The sequence below is a fragment of the Danio aesculapii genome, chromosome 3, assembly GCF_903798145.1.
Source record: "Danio aesculapii chromosome 3, fDanAes4.1, whole genome shotgun sequence".
NCBI classification, from domain to species: Eukaryota; Metazoa; Chordata; class Actinopteri; order Cypriniformes; family Danionidae; genus Danio; species Danio aesculapii.
This window is the reverse complement of record NC_079437.1, coordinates 31,003,630-31,025,302: the sequence shown is the minus strand read 5'-3', so window position 1 is coordinate 31,025,302 and position 21,673 is coordinate 31,003,630. Positions and strand designations below refer to the sequence as shown.

Genomic DNA, 21,673 nt, shown 5'->3' with positions numbered 1-21,673 from the left:
AACAAACAAATATATTTCAAGTAACATTAACAAAGATTTAATGCATACTATAATATTTGCATTGTTAATTGTTTGATTGTGTTAATAAATAACTTGGCTGGATGTTTAATAGTTTCTCACTTGTTAAAATGTACTCCACTGCTTGAAAGATTTTAAAGATCTGTCTTACTAAATAAACTAATATTAATATTGTCATTTTTTGCAATCCAAAGTAATGGTTTTCTATGATTCCTCTGGTTATTAATTAAATGGCGATTTTACTGTCTTTATTACATCACATGCACTGTTTTAAAAACGTTTACATTTTGTAAAACTTATTTTTGCGGTGCAGCTGATCACAGAGAGTTGGAACAGATCTTTTAATCTTAGTTTCTTTGCAAATCCTGTTCTGTGGACATGATTATATTGTTACTACAGAGACATTTTAATACAGTCCTGTCAATTAATTAAGTGGGCAAGGAAAACCGCATTTCTACGTCACTTTGCAGGGGACCTCAAAATTGCTGGGATTTGGATCCTTTTTAATGTCAGGATATTTTTTTAAAAAGAGACTTGTGTTAATATCAGTCCAATATGAATGTGGACACACTATACCTACACACAGTTCTGTTCAAACAGCTTCCAAAAGTTGATTTTGCATCATAGGTGCACTTTAACTATGGATATTCTTTGCTTCTCTGTGCATTTGGATTGACTTGTTTAATTGACAGTGTCCTATCCAAGGAAGAAATTACTTTGACGCATGGAATTAAGAATATGTTTGTAACTGTTTGAAGAGAAACACACAGACAGTGACTATTCTGTGTTCTCACATGAATAGATATTTAACAGTTGAACGGCTGAGTCTGGGTTGATCTGTCATGTTCCCAGTGTTAGGTAGACAAGGCTTGTGAAGGCCGTCCAAGCAACACACTGCGAATATTTTCCCTCTGTGAGGAGTGAGCTTAGCCAAGACACAGCTCGGTCTTATATCAAACATGAGAACAGAGATCTCAAAAACACAGTCGTCTTATTCTCATATGCTTCACAGCACTGACGCAGCACTGGTAGTTTGACTGAGAGTGTGTTTATTCACGAAGGAGAGCAGATTATCCTCAGTTCCTCTGCACCTGTGCTGTAACTGTAGAGCAAGTAATTTTTTTCTACAACCCAATCTCAGTTTCATTCAAATAAAGAAAGAAGCTACTTTAGGACATTTAGTACAATGACTGGGTTTTTATCGTCCTGCATTAATACATATTTTTAAATATTGCATGAAAAATGAGTGATGGAAATGACCTTAATTCACTAAAGTTTTTATGCTTGTTTGAGGTGGTTTTAAATAAAAAAGGCTTTAATGTGAATTATGGGAGATACGCATTTGCTGAATAAACTCTGACAAAAACGAACATTACTAATCAGCTGTCTCCATTATGCTTGCCTTGTTTACTGCTGGTCACTAGATTGCCAATACTACAGTCCTTTGTTCTGATAACTTGGCAATTGAGTTTTTTTTTTCCATCATTTTCTTTTCTTTTTTTTTTGCGAACATTTGATTCACTTTAGGATGGTAACCTGGCCAGTTTCTGCATCAAATAGGATGGACAAATGTTATATTATTACAATTTTAATTGTAAATTCTTAACTAATGAATAAGCTACTGTATTTGCAGCAAGTTGCATGTTGTTAGAATTGTATTGTTAAAAAAAAAAGAGAGACGGGTTGTTGATTATCATAGCTTTTTTAGAGACTTTTTCAAAATAGCAAATGTTGAGTATTTTTAGGCGATTCATTCTGCTGTGGCAACCCCTGATAAATCAGGGACTAAGCTGAAGGAAAATTAATGACTGATTATTTCTAGGGATCCACATTATGTCCATATCATCGGTTATCAGTCTATGTATTTATTTATTTTCTATATTTTCAGTTAAAAGGTATATGAAAATGCTAAATGATAATTTTCCTATTTCGATATTATATGTTGTCGAAGGGCCCTATCTTACACCCAGTGCAATAAGGGGCAAGACATGTGTGGCGCGATTTGTTGCAATTTTCAGACCAGCGCAACCCTAATTTTCACGTTTTCCACCACGTTGTTTAAATGGCAAATCTGTTTGTGCCACTTTGTGGACTCATGGGTGTTCCGGTCTAAAAAGGAGGTGTGTTAAGGTGCATTGTTGGCGCTTTGCTATTTTGAAGAGCTGAAATAAACCCCGCCTTTGACCAACTAAAACCTGGTCTTAAGTCCAGTAAGTCCAACACAGAGCGCATTAGTTTTGCACCTATGCAGGTCCAAAACGCTCACACATTGCTTAATACACAGGATATACAGCAATACACAAATATCTTTACATATGAAAAAATTAAAGGATTAAATGTTACAAAAAATAAATATTTTTACATGTAAAAAAACACTGCCTCCATGCCTTCATCTTGGGGGGCTTTTTTCAGTTTATTTGTGACAGTCTGCTTTTGTATAATGTTGTTATTAATAGCAGTGTTATTGATTATATGCACATTTATATTTAATTAAATAAAAAACAGATTTAGATTTGTCCATCTACGGTTTTGACGGATGCAACAACCTATAGGGCATACGAATAGCACGTGTATATATATATATATATATATATATATATATATATATATATATATATATATATATATATATATATATATATATATATATATATATATATATATATATGTGTATATATATATATATAATGTGTATATATATAATGTGTATATATATATATAATGTGTATATATATATATATAATGTGTATATATATATATATAATGTGTATATAATTAAATTATTATTATAATTATTTATTATATTTTTTTTAAGACCTAAATCTGTATGTTTGCCTATAACATGTATTAGTTTATTATAGCCAATAACATTACAATCATAATAGGCAAAATGTTATTTCTTTCTTCCCAGATGAGAGACAGGCTCTTCATTCAATCATGAAGGATCTGGTGGCCCTGCAGATGACCAGGCGCCAGCCGACGACAACTTATGACACGGCAAAAACTAAACCTGTCATCCCTGCCAGCTCTTCCAACAGAATGGTAAAACACATTCATTTCTAGAGCAACCCTGACCTTGTGACTCCTGCACGACCCTGACTTGACCTCAGCACTCTTTCTTTCTCTTCAGGAGGATGTCAGGATTAAGTTTGAGTTCTGTGGTGAAAGAAGGTGAATCTGAGTTTCTTTTCTACTGGAACGTACATGAGTATGTGTGCCTGTGTGTGTGTGCCTGTGTGTGTGTGCCTGTGTGTGTTAAAATAGCAATGCAAACAGCATGTTCTCTGGTGTTTTGAGACAGACACGCACAGGCATCCTCTCTCTCGCTCAGCTTTCAGACTGGTGAAAAGGGAAAGTACTGTGGTTTGTCTGTGGCTGCCAGGACAGGCCACAGCTATGCTAGGTGTGCTTTCAGGAATGTGTTAGCTCTGCAGATCCAACTGTGTGTTTGACTTGACTTGCCGTCTCGGATTACACATCTAAAGAAATCTCAGCTTCCTGTTTAATCTCCCCCCTCTGTGTGCGTGGCGTGTGTGTATGTTTATATGTGTTTGTGTAGGATTCTGATGTTTGGGCGGCCTGTGCAGTTTGAGGAAGTCCAGCAGAAAGTCAAAACATTCTTCGGTCAGCAGTTAGACCTGCATTATATGAATAATGAGGTATTGATTCACATTTGAATGCACTCACTGACACTCACTTCTGTTTGCACTGTACTCATGTTAAAATACTCAATACATTCATAACTATTATTTAAGTGCCATTTCATGGAATGATTGCTGAATGTTTGTATGAACTGCAAAGTGCACTCAGTTTTTTAGGTTAAAAATTATGTGAAAATTCTAGACAAAACAAGCTGTTTCTGTACAAACAGATTTATCAAAATGATTGTTTTTTTCTTTTTTATCAAACAGTCGCAGATACTGACAGGTTTCTTAGGGCTTATTCCCACTGAACGCGTCTTAAAAATGCAGTGGCAACAGTTTGGAATGGTTTGATAAAAGGGCAGTAAAAGCAACAACGGCTCATTGTGAAAAGGTACCCTCGTGTACATTTCTGGAAAGCGAAATTATGTAGCCAGAGCTACTTATTGCTACATTTCGTCTTTAAAATGAACGCTACAGGGTGGTATGACTCCACCGTCGGCTTCTGTTTCTTTTTGCGCTAGCAGCTGACCACTTACCTCTGTATGAACAGCTTTTCCGCTGTTACCAGTTTACCCAGTGGCTCATTGTGTACGTTGGCAGACTTGAGATGCAGAGAGGAGTTGACCATGATGATGTGATTTGGGTCTAGTGAAGCAGGTAAATCAAAAGACAAAAAATAAAATAAACAAGTTAAAAACAGGGTGAGAACGTGGGAAGATCTAAACATGTGGTAAAAACCAGGCGGGTGTAAGGGCTTTTCTTTTTCTGGATTGCTTTTGAAAACACTGTTGGGTTTAGAAAAAGCGGTGGGTAGGGGATCAATCAGTCAGTCAGTCGACAGTGGCCTCTGCTGTACTTGAGAAGAGCAGGTGCAAAGGGCACTCATGAGAGAAAATTGCCTCTGGTGGATTCACGTAAACAAAAACAACTAAAAAACCTTACCTCTTGGGATATATTTTGCGCTCTACAAAAATGTATACAGGGGTACGTATCCATAATGAGCCTGGGCTGAGTAAAAAGCATGAGTATCCTGATCCTGCCACAGAGCGCCTGTAAACAGAAACGTGCAACGATTTCCCAGCCTCTGAGTTTTTCTGATTGGTCCACTGCTGTGGAACTGACAGTGATGAGTTGTTGCATTTGAAAGTTGACGTTCTTTTAACTTCACTCAGCTTTTTAGAAAATGCAGCGCTCATGTGCACGGTGTTTCAAAAGATTTGAAAAGCGAGCATAACAGTCAAATACATGGTTAAATTGAAAACCAATAGAAAAGTAAAGCGTTGGAAATATAAAAAAACGCATTCTGTGAACCGCTCCTTAGTGTTCTGCAGGACACAAAACTGTTTAAATGTTGATCAGTTGATAATATTATATTTTCCTTGTAAAAAAATAAGCACATACGCTAACAATAGACTGTTCAGTAATATTATTTATGATGTACAACTTTGACAGCGTCATTGCTGAATGTATTTATAACCTTCTGTTCAGTAAGTTTACATGTTCATTCAGGTTTTTAAGTACAATGAAAAATTGAGCTATTTAGAACTTTGACCAAGCTGGATGTAATGTTGATGGTGGATTCCAGTGCAAGCCATTGAAATAAATGGGTTTCAGTAAACCAGTGCACTGAACACTGCTAGACAGCATAGTCTTTTTTTGGCTTATATTTTTATCCAAGTTTTCTCTTTTTGCCGGAAGCCAAAATTGCCATTTTCGGTGGACAATAATTCAGTGCATCCCTTTTCAAACAGCTAGTCTGAACCCTTTTACTCCTGGGTTGTTTGTAAGTTACTTGCAGCGTATGATCATTATCAACTCTACTTGTTGGCAGTGTAATTTGCGCTTGTTTAAGCGCTGCATCAGACATGTTTAATTTGTGCATTTGTAAGTAAATTACTTTTAAAACTCAACGAAACCTATAAGGAATTGTGCTGGTGGACTAATTTGTTCTGTTTAGTAATTCTGGCCTCTGGTCTTTTGTTTTTATTTCAATTTGTTAAAATAAAACTTTTGAGCAGAAAGCATCAGTTAGGATTACGACAGTTAGCACAATTGAAATGACATTAACTGTAATTTTAACAAAACTATTTCACTGACAAAAGATCTACATTTTTCTTTTTTTGAAATGTTTAAGCAGAGGAAAAAATACTGAGTGCCCTTTCAGTTTAGGTGCTAGCAGTGTGACAGTTCTTGTTAATGCATCTGTAAAGTGTTTGTTTGTGCACACAGCTGTCCATCCCCCTGCGTCATCAGGATGATTTGGATAAAGCCATTGATCTGCTGGACCGCAGCTCAAACATGAAGAGCATCAAGATCATGCTGCTGACACAGGAACAAAGCAATGTGAGACTTTATTAGTATTAGCAAATTAGTAATCAATATGAACCCATTCGGTTTGGAAAGTAGACAGAGAATCAGAGCAGGTTGTAAAAACCATGGTATGTTATTTTATAATGAGTTGTTTTTGCATTCGAAATGATTTCTAAATGCAACTTCTGTGTTTGTGTGTTTTGTGTATGTGTGCAGGCGTCATCTTCATCACATCACACAGTGTGTAAGCAGGTTCGCATCAAAACCTCTCAGTCCACTGGTGATGTCAGCACTGCATATCAGTCATCAGAACCCAGAGGACGCCACCACTCCACCAGTGAGTTCGTATACACACACACAAACACACACTGCTGCACATAATCCATAAACCACTCTGGCTTTCTTATTAGTCTTCTTTCCCTGCTCTTTTTCCTTCTCGTACTCTTTCATTTTCGCTCTTTCTCTCTGTTGTTTCTCTGACTTCCTCTGTGAGCAGTGGGTCCTCTTCCTTTTCCTGTCCACCATCACTGGCTGCTCCACAATGGTTTTCTGGCTTGCAGCCAATCAGATTCCGAGACACTATTAGCATGGTAGGCCAATGGCCTGTTGTAGAGATAGTGTGTAGTTTAGGGGGGAGGGGAGGTTGTTACAGCTTATAAGGCCGTCTGGAGAAAAGCGTGAGCTCTTTGAGGCTCTGTGTCTGGAGGAAAAAGACGTTTGTTTATACTTTCCTTCAGTCTCATGATTCAGCTGTTTTGCTTTTTGATCATGCTCTTGACACAGTGTATTGTATTGCATGGGGCTTTTTTATTTCATGTTTTATATTCGTATTACATCATGTATCTGTGAGGTAACAGCATTCACTGAAAAATATGTTTCACGGTGTCAAAATTACATTATGCCAGTCACATTTTATAATTTACTTTGTAATACTGTCAAATGACAGGCTACTGATAAAATAATTTAATGTTTGTAAATATAAATGTGCATTTTAGTTCCCCTTTATCCACAACAAATTGTTTTAATTTAACAGTATTACGTAATAATACTGATCAGTATGAAATCAAACAGAAATATGCAAATGTAAATTAGTACATTGTAAAAATACCTGAGGATTAATGTTTGTAATATTGGGTTATCATGTGTATTCTGTACAGTTTTTTTTTAATTTTTCTATTTATCATTTTTTTTAATGTAATTATTTTTTATTTATTTACTTTATTTATTTATTTATTTTTCTTCTTTTTTTCTCTCTTAATGTAAGTTCATCATGTTTAGAGGGTTGGACTGGGAATAACATTTGTTTAAATTTCTCTGTAAAATTAATTTGTAATTTGAAAAGTTTAATAAGCAGATAAAAAAAAGAGTAAAAATCAAACAGAAATTGAAGAGAATGTTTATAACAGAGATGCCCAAAGTAGGGCCTGCAGGCCAAAGTTGGCCCATGATAACCTTTGATTTGGCCCGTCATTCCATCTGAAAGGTTGGGGCAAATTTTTGAGGCTGCCTTTGACAGAGATTGTCTGTTTAAATTTAACGTAGCTGAGCTACAATAAAGCCAACCTAAATTAAATGATTCAATTAAATGTTGTAAATGAATCAGACTTTAAAAAAAATTTAAATACTGTCACTTGACAGCTCGAGGACAATATTCTAGATATCTGCGAGCGAATTAAGGTAAAGTCAGGAGCAGCTTGACTAGTGTATTCAGCATTAAACCCCATTGTATTATAAATGGGATTGTTTCAGTTTTTGCTGTAATAAGTTCATTATAAAATGTTAATAACCATACTGTATTAGTTAATATGCTTTAAAGCAACGTAAAGAAGATTCGGTTCAGTGCGACATCACGGCGCATTGACAATGTTTTCCATACATAATTAGATTTTTTCTTCACAACACAAATTTTTTTTAATTAAAATCTATAAATATATTTATATATAATTTGTAATACATTTGTATACTTTAATACAAGCAGTCAGATATATGAACTGTACCTTTAATTTTTACCTGTTCAAAGAAAACACTGTTTTTAAATGTTTTAGACAAAACTCCAATACATACACAGAAGACAGCATGAGCATTTATAGCAAATAAACTAATGTAAATTTTATCCCGCTTGCTTTTTGAGCGCTATCAAGTGTTATATTGCTCCTATGATTGGTTATTGTCTTTATCTGCTCAACAGAAAGGGCTGTGATTGGCTTTAAAAATGAAAGCGCTGTTCACCGATGAGTGACGCGGGGACAGCCCTGGTCACAGTCTATATGTGTGGTTATCACAGGTAATCTGTAATAGACACAGTGGAGAAAACTCGCACCACAGGCACGCTTGTGTCTGGATCCACACGTATCACGTTAACAGCCGAGAGGAGAGAAAAAGTTACCTCACGAACACCCCAGCAGGTCAAATGAGTTTTACAGCATTTTTGACTAGTAGTGAAATAGCGGCTCTTGCTGTACCTTCTTCAGTGTCAGTGAAAGACTCAAACTCACAAGCAATTATCTGCTGTTTAAGTAGTAGGAGCGTTTTATTTACTCGCCCTCGCCTCCTTCGCCGTAGTATTCTCCCGCGACATCGCGCATATGAGATAAATGATGTTAGTACGTAATAACCGGTTATGATCTATTACTGAAACGATATCAAATTGTCCCCATCTGCGTCACGGTGCACCGAAGAAACAATTAATTTTGACACCCCTAAATTATATTATATATATATTAAATGATTTATATATATATATATATATTGGGCCCACAGCCCTCAATCAACTTAGATTTTGGCTTTTTATAGTAAAAAGTTTGGGCACCCCTGCTTTATGATAAACATTAAGCATTTAACACATTTATTTGAAGCTAATCTTAAGCTGCATGTGGACGTCAAAGTTCATGCATATACTTGCTTAATTTATAAGTGCAATATATAAGTGGCTTTAGATAATACGTTCGGATAAGGAAAAAAATGCATCTTCCAGACTCATTCTAGAAAATGAATTTGGGAAAAAGTCAAGAACTGGAGAATAGTGTTAAGATGCTTATTTAACAAATTAAAGTATAAAAAACAAATAAGATTGTTATTTTTCTCTCTCTCAGAATCGAATTGTACTTCAAAAAATAGGAAGAAAACTACAAATGGATAAATTGGTGGAATATACATCATGCAGACACAGTTACGTGCATGTAGCATAACAATGTTGACAGTCCACTGAAAGAATAGGTATACTATCTGTACAGCAAGACCATAAACAAAATCTTACACGTTATGAGTTTTAAAATGTATGCCTGTTGTCTTGTATTTGCATAGGTTCTCAGAACACTGGCCGAAGTTCACCACCTCCTGGTTATGTTCCTGAGCGCCAGCAGCGAATCGCACGTCAGGGCTCTTACACCAGCATCAACAGCGAAGGGGAGTTCATACCTGAAACCAGCGACCAGTGTGTGAGTTCAACAACGCATGCACAGATATGCTAGAGGGCACTTTTAAACTTTTGCACATACAATGCTTTGGTTTGTGTATTTTGTACTGGAAAAGATAATATTTCAATATTTGTATGAGTGATTCCTCTAGGATTTTTTTCCAGCTGTGGCGGCAGACTTTTAACACAGATCTTAAAACTTCTTGTACGCCCCCTCAAATATACACTGCTCAAGCACAGATTTTTGTGCGCTCTTAAATAAACTCATTTATGTAACGAGTATGTCTCCAACATTTATTAGATTTGCTAGGAATATTTACGAATGTCTCCAATAGACCTACAGAGCGGCATTGATGCATCCTGAAGTAAAGTAAAACTGCTATAAACTCCAGCAAGATGAAGTCATCATATGCAGAACCATAGACCTTAATCTATAAAGTATAATTATGGAAACTGTGTTCATCATACCTGAAAGCTACGTCGTGTTTGCTAGCCTCACGCCTCGCGCACCTGTCAGTCAGTCAGCATGTAACCTTAAAGAGTGAAATAACACACAGCACTACTGCAATTACAGAAAAGTTTGCGCTGTTATAATTCACTTACCTTTTAATGCGTTTTGGTTCGATTATAACCCGCTATTAAAAAGAACAACGACTGAAGGTTTTGAATGAGAAGCTGTAATGTAGCCGTGAATTTTGGTGGCGCCCCGCCATAGAAGAATGAATGTAGAGGAAATAATTTGTATACAGTATTGTTCACACCTTTGGGGTCTCGATTGTTTTATCTCTTTAAATTAATTCTCTTATGGCTGCATTTATCAACAATACAGTAATATTATTATTATCGTGAAAAAAAAACGCTGACGTTCCTATAGAAATACCACTTAATGTGATTTTAACTGGATTTATATGAGAGAATTCAGGAATGTAACGCATTGAATACCACATACAGTTACCAAATCAGCTAGTGTGCAATCTGAGTCCATTTACCAAATAATACACCTACATTTATAGGTGCTGGATCCTTGGAGCAGTGCAGAAAACTCAGTGTCCGGCAGCTGTCAGTCACTGGACAGCAACTCTGACAGGTGAGGGGATAAAAAGTTTGCTCTTAATTTTGATTGAGAGCTTTGCAACAACATGCCTCTTATAAGACTATCGAAAAATGAATGACTAAATATACAGCGGTTGTTATCACCTGTTGCAGTGTTATTTTGCACTTATTGCTGTTTTATTTTGTAGCCCCTCTCTCAGGAAATCTCGAACACACAGGATTAAGAGTTATCCTGACAACAGACAGGACTGTTCAGGTGCGTCTTATATCAATTGCTCTACCTCTTAATCAGCCGTTTCACTGACCTACATTTCCTGTTCTTGTGTTTTAGACCGGGAAAACCATGTTTATGATAAGATTGTGGGCAAAGGAGGGACGTACCCTCGCAGGTATCATGTGTCGATGCATCATAAAGATCACAGCGAAGGTATGACACTCTACATTACACTACACTGTTGTAGTATACATTATTTGTACACAGCCTGGTCTCTGTCAAGTTTTTTTTTTCCTTCACTTTCGTTAATTGGTGAAGTTTGTTCCTCTCCTTTGGCTTGCTTGGTTTGGGACTTGTGGAGCTGCGCATCGATGGATTTGCTCTTCAGTGTTTTGAACTTTCAGCAGTGAAATTAAAACCCACACTGAATTGAACTAAACTGAACTTCAACTCTGAAAAATGGACTGACAGTTTCAGTCTCCTAGAACTTCTATGTTAACACAATCTACATTGTAAAAGCACTCTCGAAATTAACATGAATTGAATTATTGACTTTTAACTAATACAAATAATGTTGCTCCTCAGGTCGACGGACATTTCCACGGATACGTCGCCCTCAAGGAAATTTGTTCACGTTGGTGCCATCACGGCGATCTCTGAACGGCAGCGAGGAGAGTTTGGGCAGCTGGCAGCTGGTGGATACTCAATCCAGACTCCGTCCACAGGACCGCCCAGTCCCTCATAAGTGTGAGTGTTTTGTAGTAAATGATGTTATTGACCTTATGCCTTCATGTTAGAGCAGCCACAGCCATTGGAACATTTATTGGGTCAAAATTTTCATTAAAAACAGCTATTTATTTGGCTTAATGTTGCAAACTTTCATATTATTTTACTGCTCACACGAACAGTATTTTAATGTAACATCATTTATTGTAAGATTGCATTTGCACACATATTGCAAAATGGTAAATGGCAAATTATAAACTTGAGCGACGAGCCAGTACTGACAATCCTGAGCATCTCTCACACATCTTTATTGCCAAGCCCTGATTATTGTACTCAATGTATTTTGGGACGCCACATATAAACGATAGAGCATAATATGAAACTTTACACTTTTTATTTTGTCCATACAACATGTTTCACGTGTCAAACTCCGTTCCTGGAGGGCTACAGCTTTGCACAGTTCAGCTTTAACCCTAATTAAACACACCTGATCAAACTAATTAAGTCCGTCAGGCTTGTTTTAAACCCCCAGGTAATTGTATTGAAACAGAGTTAGAACTAATCTGTGCAGGGTTGCTGAGTGTGACACCCCTGATATATGTAGCATCATATTGCATGGCCCTAGTTGGAAATTCTAAAACGATTGCAGAATCGAGCTTACTTTTGCATTGCAGAATAAGGTCAATAGAAGCTGTTTAAAAAGTTTTAAGAATGTGCCCATGTATGTTTTGGGGTGAAACTGTCAATTATTTTGTCATTCAGCCAATCATTGTGTATTTATACGTGCATATATGTAGCCCCTACAGCTCCAGTGACGTGGCGCAGGGGGAAGTTGCTAGGTCAGGGTGCTTTTGGAAGGGTTTATCTGTGCTATGATGTGGACACGGGCAGAGAACTTGCAGCAAAACAGGTTCATTTTGACCCTGCCAGCCCAGAGACCAGCAAGGTACAGCATGTATTTTTTATGACTTTTATTTATTATTGCATTTATTTATTTCAAAATTATTTATTTATTATTTATGCATTTATATTTTACATATTTATTTATTTATGCATTTATTTACTTATGCGTTTAATTTTTACTTATTTATTTATTCATGCATTTATTTTTACTTATTTAATTATGCATTTATATTTTTACATATTTATTTATTCATTTATTTATTCATGCATTTATTTACTTTTGCATTTAATTTTTACTTATTTATTTTTTCATGCATTTATTTTTTACTTAATTAAGCATTTATATTTTTACATATTTATGCATTTATATTTACTTATTTATTTATGCATTTATTTACTTTTGCATTTAATTTTTACTTTATTTATGCATTTATTTTTTACTTATTTAATTATGCATTTATTTCTTTACTTCATTTATGCATTTATATTTTTACTTATTTATTTATGCATTTATTTACTTATGCATTTAATTATTTATTTATGCATTTATTTATTTATGTATATTTATTTTTTTTACATATTTTATTCATGCATTTATTTATTTTTTACTTGTTTGTTTCATTAATTTATTTATGCATTTATAATTTTACTTATTTATGCATTTATTTTTTCCTGTATTTATTTATTTATGCAGTTATTTATTTATGCATTTATTTATTTTTACATATTTATTTTGTTTATCCATGCATTCATTTATTTTTTACTTATTTATTTGTTTGTTTATTTATGCATTTATTTATTCATTTATTTTATATTTTCTTATTTATTTTTTAATTTATGCATTTATTTGTTTGTCTATTTATTTTTTATTTATTATGAATAAGATTCATAATACTAAAAAAATTATTAAACTTTTTTTTTCCGTTTATTATTCTTTTTCTTTTTTGACATTTTTTTTCTTTCTTTGTTGTTTTTCACTGAGATTACCAGCATGTTTTTTTTTCTTCCCCCCTGATTTATCTTTCTTTCTTGAACTTTTCCCCCTCTCTTTAAATCCTTTCCTGTCTGCCATTGCAAAAACATGCACTGTCGCTTCCTGTATCTGTGTGTGATTGTGTATTTGGTTCAGAGGGGGGTTTGAGGCGAGGGGAAAAGGGGTAGTCTAACAACGCATTTCTCATTGATCATGCCCCCAATTGACAAAAAACATGCACAAAAGCAAAAAGCACCTCTAGGATATTTGAGCTCTCTTAACTACACTGTTTGGCATTAGTGTGTTGTGGTTTATGTGTGTTTTTAGTTAATCTTCCACCTTCATGCGCAGTCATCTCCCTCGTAGCCCCCTCTGGTCACAGCCGCTCGGCTCAGCTGTGGTCGTGTCATGACTCTTGTCCCTCTTTCTACAGGAGGTGAGTGCTTTAGAGTGTGAGATACAGCTGTTGAAAAACCTGCATCACGAACGAATCGTCCAGTACTACGGCTGCCTTAGAGACCACAATGAGAAGACGCTTACCATTTTCATGGAGTATATGCCTGGGGTGAGTTTGAAAAAGAAACACATTTATTAAGTGTTTGGAAATCAATTAGAACGAGTCGTTGTTGAAAAAAATATCTATTGAAACTACTGCTTTAGTGTGCCTGAGGAAAAAATAACCGTATACATGTTTGATTGTTGATGAGTACGCAATGACATAGTTTCCTTTTTTGGTGCACTGTAGCTGTAATGCCAGACCTCTTTATTGTAAGGGTTGAAATGTGTCACGACACACCTGTTTAATAACAATACGCCTGTTGTGATGTAGAGTTCAGTGTGACTCACTGCTGCTGTGATCTTTCCACCCCTCAGGGTTCAGTCAAAGACCAGCTGAAGGCTTATGGGGCTTTGACGGAGAATGTGACACGCAAATATACCAGACAGATTCTGGAAGGCATGTCCTACCTGCACAGCAACATGATCGTCCACAGGGACATCAAAGGTACATAAAAGTAATGTGTGTGTGTGCGTGCGTGCGTGCGTGCGTCACTGTTTTAGTGGTACAACAATACAGACTTCTCATGGTTTCTGGGTCACAATTTTGTTACGGTTCGGTATATATGTCCAGTAAAAAAATACAATCAAAAATAAAGGAAAAACTCTACGAACAAAATACATTACAAAATGGAAACAACATAGCAAAGATAATACTAAAAAAAGCAATGCTTTTAGGTTTTTCATGTATCTAGCAGTAGTTTTCAGAACTGAAAAATATCAAAAATTTGGGCAGATAAGGGAATTACACATTTAGAGCATTGTTTTAATGATGGTGTTTCTCATATTTTCTTAATTTAATTATATATGTTTGTATATATATATTTTTTTTTATTTTTTTTATTTTTTTTTTTTTTATTATTTCTTAATTTTTTATTTATTTTCATACATTCATTCCACAAAAAATGCTGTATTGCTTATTTAAACCATCAAAAATTAGCAAAAGAATTTGATGTGTTTTTCTTAAATCATGTTTTTGTATTTAGGAATTTTTGAGTTTGCATATCTTCCTGTAGACTTAAAGCAAGAGCAAAAAAAATGTATCTAAGGTTTTTCTTAACTTTTCACCCTGATCATTTCCTTTGGTGCATTCAGGTGCCAACATCCTGCGAGATTCAGCTGGCAATGTGAAGCTGGGAGATTTTGGTGCCAGTAAGCGTCTTCAGACCATCTGTATGTCCAGCACTGGGGTTCGTTCTGTTACCGGAACGCCATATTGGATGAGCCCTGAGGTCATTAGTGGAGAGGGGTACGGCCGGAAGGCGGATGTTTGGTGAGAGCAGCTTTTTATGCACATTTATGATGTTTATAAAAAAATAATTCATAAAAGAGAAATGTTTTATTCTCTTTGCCAAGACACTGAGCGTAGAACCTTTTTGCTTTGGAAATTTGTTTTTCTATTTTAGTCTCAACTCAAAGTCAACACAAAATCTCATGTTTCTAGATGAGGAAAGCAGCTGGGATTTGTGGAAGTGAATGTTGGATGGTATGACGCCTGCAGTAATATAAACAGAAACAAGTTTACTGTTTAGATGAACTCTTCCAGTCTAAGAGTCACATTTTACTGTAAACTGTTTATGAAGCAGACTGTTATGGTGATGTATGTTGCAAAGAGTTTTAAAAAAGCAGCATCTTCTAAATATTAGGAACCTATTTTTTTCAAAGATTCAAAACGGGAGTAGAAGAATTTAGCTATTTTTATGTTCTTAAGAAGAGCACATATTCTCAGTCAGCGGGAGGGGTTTAGATGCTGCTCAGGGATTCCCCAGCATAAACCAATTGGACAGTCTCCCGGCAGGTCAGGAGAGCGTTATGATTGGCTGCTTGACAGCTTTTTAAAAGTGAGCTGGAAAGTTTGTGGTTGTCTGGGCCTCCTGATTGCACTTTAGCACACAACACTGCCGAAAATCTTTCTTAATCATTTCTGAAATCTTATTTTGCTATTAAAATGCCTATAAAAATCAACAAAGATAAATTTACTTAATTTTTTCTTCATTAAAAAATATAATTTAATTTGCTTAAACTTTTTTTGTCAAAATAGAGAGTAAGAGCAATTTTCTTAATTTTATATTGGTCGAAACCAAAATCTGTAAAAATTTGTTGAGATAAGTTCAAGATATGGTGTTAAAGAGCCCCTATTTTGCTTTATAAAAGGTCATATTTTGGTTTTGGAGGGCTCCAACAACAGGCTGAAATGCATGCAAAGTCAAAAAGTAGCCCCATACGGGATCACAAGCCACGTGGAGCAATTACAACTTGCAACACACAATTAAACACCTATTTTGCAAACTACACAAAACGAGGCAACAATTTACACTTACATGTTATGATCTGCAGGAAGAAGAAACTGGTCCACATGAACTACAACAATTACTGACAAAGTCCCTGTCAAAGTCCGACAAAGTCCCATACATAATAGTCTCTGCTGCTCCTTCAATAGCAAATGGCCAGCTAATCCCGCGTTGCAGCGTAGGTTATTGTATCTAAAATCAGAAAAATGACAGGAACAAACACAGTACTAGGTTGGCTATACTGTGGTGGTGTTATGAAAATGAACTTTAACCGTTTATTTCCTGCAGCCGAATCTTCATCTGCCGGTGATCGTCATCTTTGTGTCATGATCAGTCCCGTGATCTCCCACGCTCCACTAGTGTCTGAAGGGAAAGGCCTGTGCACATTAAAAAAACGCACCAAAAACAACATTAACATTATAGCAGACACTGTAAATAGCTCATTCCCAGCCACTAGACATTACTGACAGAGTATTTGAGTGTCATCGAGTGTCAGAATGTTGTGGGACTGCTATACAAGAGTTATTATTATGAATTATTGATCGCGAAATTTAGCGATTTAGTTTTTATTTTAGCGTTTTTTTTTTTTTTTAAGCATGATGGTAAAACACGAACGCGGGTATGAATATATTGAAACGTGTTTGTTGAAAAAATTCTTAATAATGACAAAAAATACAAATTTGTGGATCTCCTTACTTCCGGGTGCAGCTGTGGCTGGTGTATTCTGTGAAATTTTCTTACCCCTTGGTTTCGAGCGTGGTCCTGAAAAATCTTCATTTGAAGGGGTGTATACCCTTTGCCCTTTGCCTTTAGCCCTACGCCTTTAAGCTAAAGAGAATTGGGACACCACTAGCCCTTCACGGGAACGTGCAAAACAAATGGTAGGGGTAAGGGGAAGGGCGATGGGGTAAAATTGGGACTGGGCCTTAGTTTAATAGAAATCATAATAATTGCAGGTTTCTACTTTAATATTTCTAATAACTTTTATGAAAATTAAATGTCAGATATATATTCAGTGAAACAAATATATTTATGTACAAATTAAGCAATTATTATTACCTTTTTTCTCAGCAATACCTTATCCAAAAATGTAAAAAAATAAATATGAATCTCATTTAAATATATTTTTAACATTTTTTTAACTGGCAAATGAGAAAAAACAAACATTAAGAGGATTATTTCAAAACATTTAGTTTAAAATTGCAATTGATTATTATTTTGGGATGCACTGGTCTATAAACAGTATAAAGTGTGATGTGAATAACTTTAGTTTGTTTCATTCATTTTTGGCTTAGTCCTCTTATTAATCCGGGGTCGCCACAGCGGCATGAACTGCCAACTTATCCAGCACATGTTTTAACGCAGCGGATGCTCTTCCAGCTGCAATCTCTGGGAAATGTCCATACACACTCATACACCCATACACTACGGACAATTTAACCTACCCAAATCACCTGTACCACATTTCTTTGGACTGTGGGGGAAACCGGAGCACCAAGAGGAAACCCACGCGAACGCGGTGAGAACATGCAAACTCCACACAGAAACGCCAACTGACCCAGCCGAGCCTCAAACCAGCGATCTTCTTGCTGTGAGGCGACAACACTACCTACTCCGCCACCGCGTCGCCCAGTTTGTTTGTTTGAAAGGGAGTTACGCTCTAAAAATATCCACAATAGGTGTAGTCCGCAAAGTAGTCAGCTTTATTATTTACAATAATTATAGATGTTTTAGGGCTGTAAAATCCCTCACTACACACTTTATACAGTTTTCACAGACAGGCATTAACATTTTCACACTTTTCTCTCTTGTTTAAAACTCTCAAAGTTCAAACCTTCATAGAAAAATAAGTCCCGTATTATAGAATGAAACTTCAGATCAAAACCGTTTGATCATCATTTATTTATTCCGTAACAGCGCCCGACAGCTGCATAACTTAGAAAACTGAAGTGCTGTACCGTATGTTTGTCAGTCACACTGGTAGCGATTGAGGGTTTATGGAAGTTTGACAAGCTGAACGCATTCTGTACTGTACAGTAGACACGGTACGAAGGAGATTGATTGACAATGGTCTACAGCCAATCAGGACGCAGAACACAATGCACTGTAAAAAACAAAACAAAAAAAACCCCCACTGTATTCAGATTAAAGGCTACGTTCACACTGCAGCCATATGTGACCCGAATCTGATTTTTTTTGCCCACATGTGACTCGGGTAATGACAGTGTGAACAGCCCAAACCGCATGGAATCTGATCCATGCAACTTTCCTATGTAGTATTAAATCGGACACAGATCTGATGTTTTGCAATGCGACTGCAGGGTGAACGGTTATGTCGGATTTCATGTGACTTTTACATAATCTTTGAGTGACATGCGTCATCATTCTGTGCTGCAGACATCATCTACTTCTCAGCAACATAGAATAGCACACAGGGCAATAACTTTAAAGTTGGTTGTTAATTTAAAAAAAACATTTTAAGGGCAAAACTGGTGCTTCTTAACCAATCTGGTAAACAATTGGGGCAAGGGTTGACCGCGAAGCCAAAGAGTGTCGGGGATGTTGAGGATAGGGGATCCGTGCGCAAAGGAGAGGCACTTTCATTTTAAGGATGAAATTTCCCTCCAAGAGAAAAAAAGGGCAGGTGCTCAAGCACCCAAACCCCCCTCCTGCACGTGCCTGTTGTTTGTAACGAAGTAAAACGAAATAATCAAAACAGAGATAAACCAACTTCGCCTTCACAGTTCAGTCTGCGGCTGCTCGTTAACCCTTGATGAGTTCACTACACCGGTGGTCAGAAAGACGCTCACCGCGGTTGTCAAATCACAAATGATCAGTGTTTTCTATCACACATGTTTCTATCACACATTTTAGGTCTTAAATGCCGAAATACACATTAGTAGTAGCAGAACAACCCTTTACTGTTCATGAAAAACACCATGGTTGTCTGTGAAAAGGGTTATAATCATATTAAGCATAATCTGACAACGTGCTTCATACAGTATACACATTGTGTGCATAAACAGGATCTGTTCACACTGCAAATCCGATATTGACCACATTTATAACAACAATGTGAACAGCTCTTCAAAAAAAATCATATCTGGGGAAGAAATCTGATTTGAGCACTAATCCTCCCAGTGTGAACGTTGCCAGTGACGTTAACATTAAATAAAAGATACCATATGATATGATCCTTTTTTTTTGGAGCTAGTTAGTTTTGTCTTTGACAGGTATACTTTAAAACACCTGGAATCTGTAACGCTAATGGGAAAAAAACAAGAACAAGTATGTGGAAAATGCCGATTGTTAAATAAACAACATCTCGTGACCTAACAGTTCATTTTTCATGCTCTTTATGTTGTGTTAACAGGAGTCTGGGCTGCACTGTGGTGGAGATGTTGACAGAAAAGCCCCCGTGGGCTGAATTCGAGGCCATGGCTGCCATATTTAAGATCGCCACTCAGCCTACAAACCCCCAGCTGCCCTCACACATCTCCGAACAAACCAGAGACTTCCTGCGCTGCATCTTCGTGGACGCCAAATACCGACCCAGTGCAGAGGAGCTGCTTAGACATCCCTTCTCCCAAATCCTGTGCTGAGGAGACCCTCTATTCATCAAGCTGCAGGTTACAAACCCCCAGCAGAACAAAAAAAAACATAGAATAGCTTCATTTCAGAGGCAGTCTGCTTTTCCAGAGCATGTGACCTTCCAGCACCCAATCAGCTGTCAGCTGGATTAGGTCACAGAACTGGTTTGTTGTTTGTGACAGCAGGGGGCGCTAGAGGACTCGTTTATATATTTTTAAACTAGGAAACAGATCAATGGTGTTACAGAATGAGCAGATGCAACAAACATGATGCTGTCAGAGCTTCTTCGAACAGAACAACTGCCAAATGTGCCTTCTAGTGCCAACAGGGTCAATCTGTCTGACCCTTGAATGAGTTTTTCAGATATTTAAGAACGTCTCCTATTAATGAATGTCCACAATGTCAGTGTTTGACGTGTCATTTCCCCTTCCACATGGACTCCCCATGTGCACCCATTGTCTATGGCACTTAGTGTTAAAGGAAAAGTAATAATAGTCTTGATGGGTTCCTGCCTCAGAAGCGTGAGGGTCTTATGCACGTCGTGGTTAAGCTTATGTATTGATTAGTCTTTGTGGAATTGCACTTCCTTGATTTGTTGTTCATAACAACCATTTCAATCTGTTACAGAAAGCAGCTTATTCTCGTACTTGATGTCAGAGGGCGAGGGTCAGGTCATGAGGTTATAGTGTTATAGCGATCGGTTTTGTTGTTGGACTTAGTGTTGTACCATAGTAGTGCCTTCTAGTGTCCTGTAGAGAGCAGCGGGACAGTACTTAAGATGCAGCTATAAGCTCCTACTAATAGTGTTTCCATTGCCATCAGTCAAATTGGGAATTTCATATGGGTCAATTTGGGTGTGTCGAGCACATTAGAATGTATGGTGGTTTTTTCTTCCGCCCAGCCAAAGAAAGCGTATTAATTAAGTGTTGTGCCTTAAGCGTCGTATGACTTTTATGATGCACTTTTATTAAATGAATGTTGAATTTACCAAATTGTTCGTTTGTTACGCAGAATGTGAAGCTTTTTTCACTTTTATTTATATCCCAATGTTCAGCCGTTTTTATATACGATTATCTATATATATATCTATATGTATAAATCTATTTTTCTATAGTGACTCTGAACCGAGTTATGCTTTTAGGAACGAGAAACGAGAAACAAGCAGCTGGTTTTGCAGAGACTACAACATGATTTTACATGTGTTTATTTCTGGCTGGAAATTGAGCCCTGGTGATTTCGCTCTGTGCAAGTCAGAAGTTGTTTTTTAGGTGTTTATTATGTGTGTCTGTTTTGGTTTGTCTGCTTTTCCCCATGGATTTTGGAGAATTGCATGCAGGCAGGATTTTGCAAGTGACCAGTGCCTTGAATTGTTCTCAGAAACGCATGTACACACAGATTTTCACAGTTTTGCCATTTAGGAAGGGCTTGCACAGATATATGCCTTAGTGTATTTCAAATTGCAATGTTGGAAAGAAAAGGAAGAGGTGTAAAAGAAAGAAAATGTTGTGGAAAAAGGGAGTGTTGTGTGCACCACTGTTTAAAGTTTGAGGTCAGTATTTTATTGACATTAATCATTAAGCAAAGGTGAATTATTATCATTCATTCATTTTCTTTTCGGCTTAATTCCTTTACTAATTTGGGGTCGCCACAGCGGAATGAACTTCCAGCTTGTCCAGCATATGCTTTACGCAGTTGATGCAGCTGCAACCCAACACTGGGAAACACCCACACACTCTCAGTCATACACATACACTTCAGCCAATTTGGCTTATTCAATTCACCTATACCTCGTCTTTGGACTTGTGGGGGAAACCGGAGCACCCGGAGCAAACCCACGCGAACACGGGGAGAACATGCAAACTCCACACAGAAATGCCAACTGACCCAGCAGGGGCTCGAACCAGTGACTTTTTTTGCTGTGAGGCAATCGTGCTACTCACTGTGCCACTGTGACACCCGCAAAGGCGAATTAAATTAATT

The 21,673-nt window shown here is 36.8% G+C and overlaps 1 protein-coding gene across 1 annotated transcript in view; it reads left to right on the top strand.

Moving 5' to 3' along the window:
• map3k3 (mitogen-activated protein kinase kinase kinase 3) overlaps positions 1–21,434 on the top strand; it is a 32,267-nt gene extending 10,833 nt beyond the window's left edge. Inside the window, exons 3-17 of the mRNA XM_056453647.1 lie at positions 2,930–3,060; positions 3,149–3,189; positions 3,578–3,677; positions 5,892–6,005; positions 6,189–6,309; positions 9,276–9,409; positions 10,401–10,474; positions 10,629–10,696; positions 10,772–10,867; positions 11,240–11,401; positions 12,178–12,326; positions 13,690–13,821; positions 14,130–14,259; positions 14,907–15,084; positions 19,476–21,434. Of these exons, the coding sequence (XP_056309622.1) occupies positions 2,930–3,060; positions 3,149–3,189; positions 3,578–3,677; positions 5,892–6,005; positions 6,189–6,309; positions 9,276–9,409; positions 10,401–10,474; positions 10,629–10,696; positions 10,772–10,867; positions 11,240–11,401; positions 12,178–12,326; positions 13,690–13,821; positions 14,130–14,259; positions 14,907–15,084; positions 19,476–19,704 (1,859 nt within the window). The 3' untranslated portion in view covers positions 19,705–21,434. The remainder of the gene's footprint in view (positions 1–2,929; positions 3,061–3,148; positions 3,190–3,577; positions 3,678–5,891; positions 6,006–6,188; positions 6,310–9,275; positions 9,410–10,400; positions 10,475–10,628; positions 10,697–10,771; positions 10,868–11,239; positions 11,402–12,177; positions 12,327–13,689; positions 13,822–14,129; positions 14,260–14,906; positions 15,085–19,475) is intronic.
• Positions 21,435–21,673: the final 239 nt, after the last annotated feature.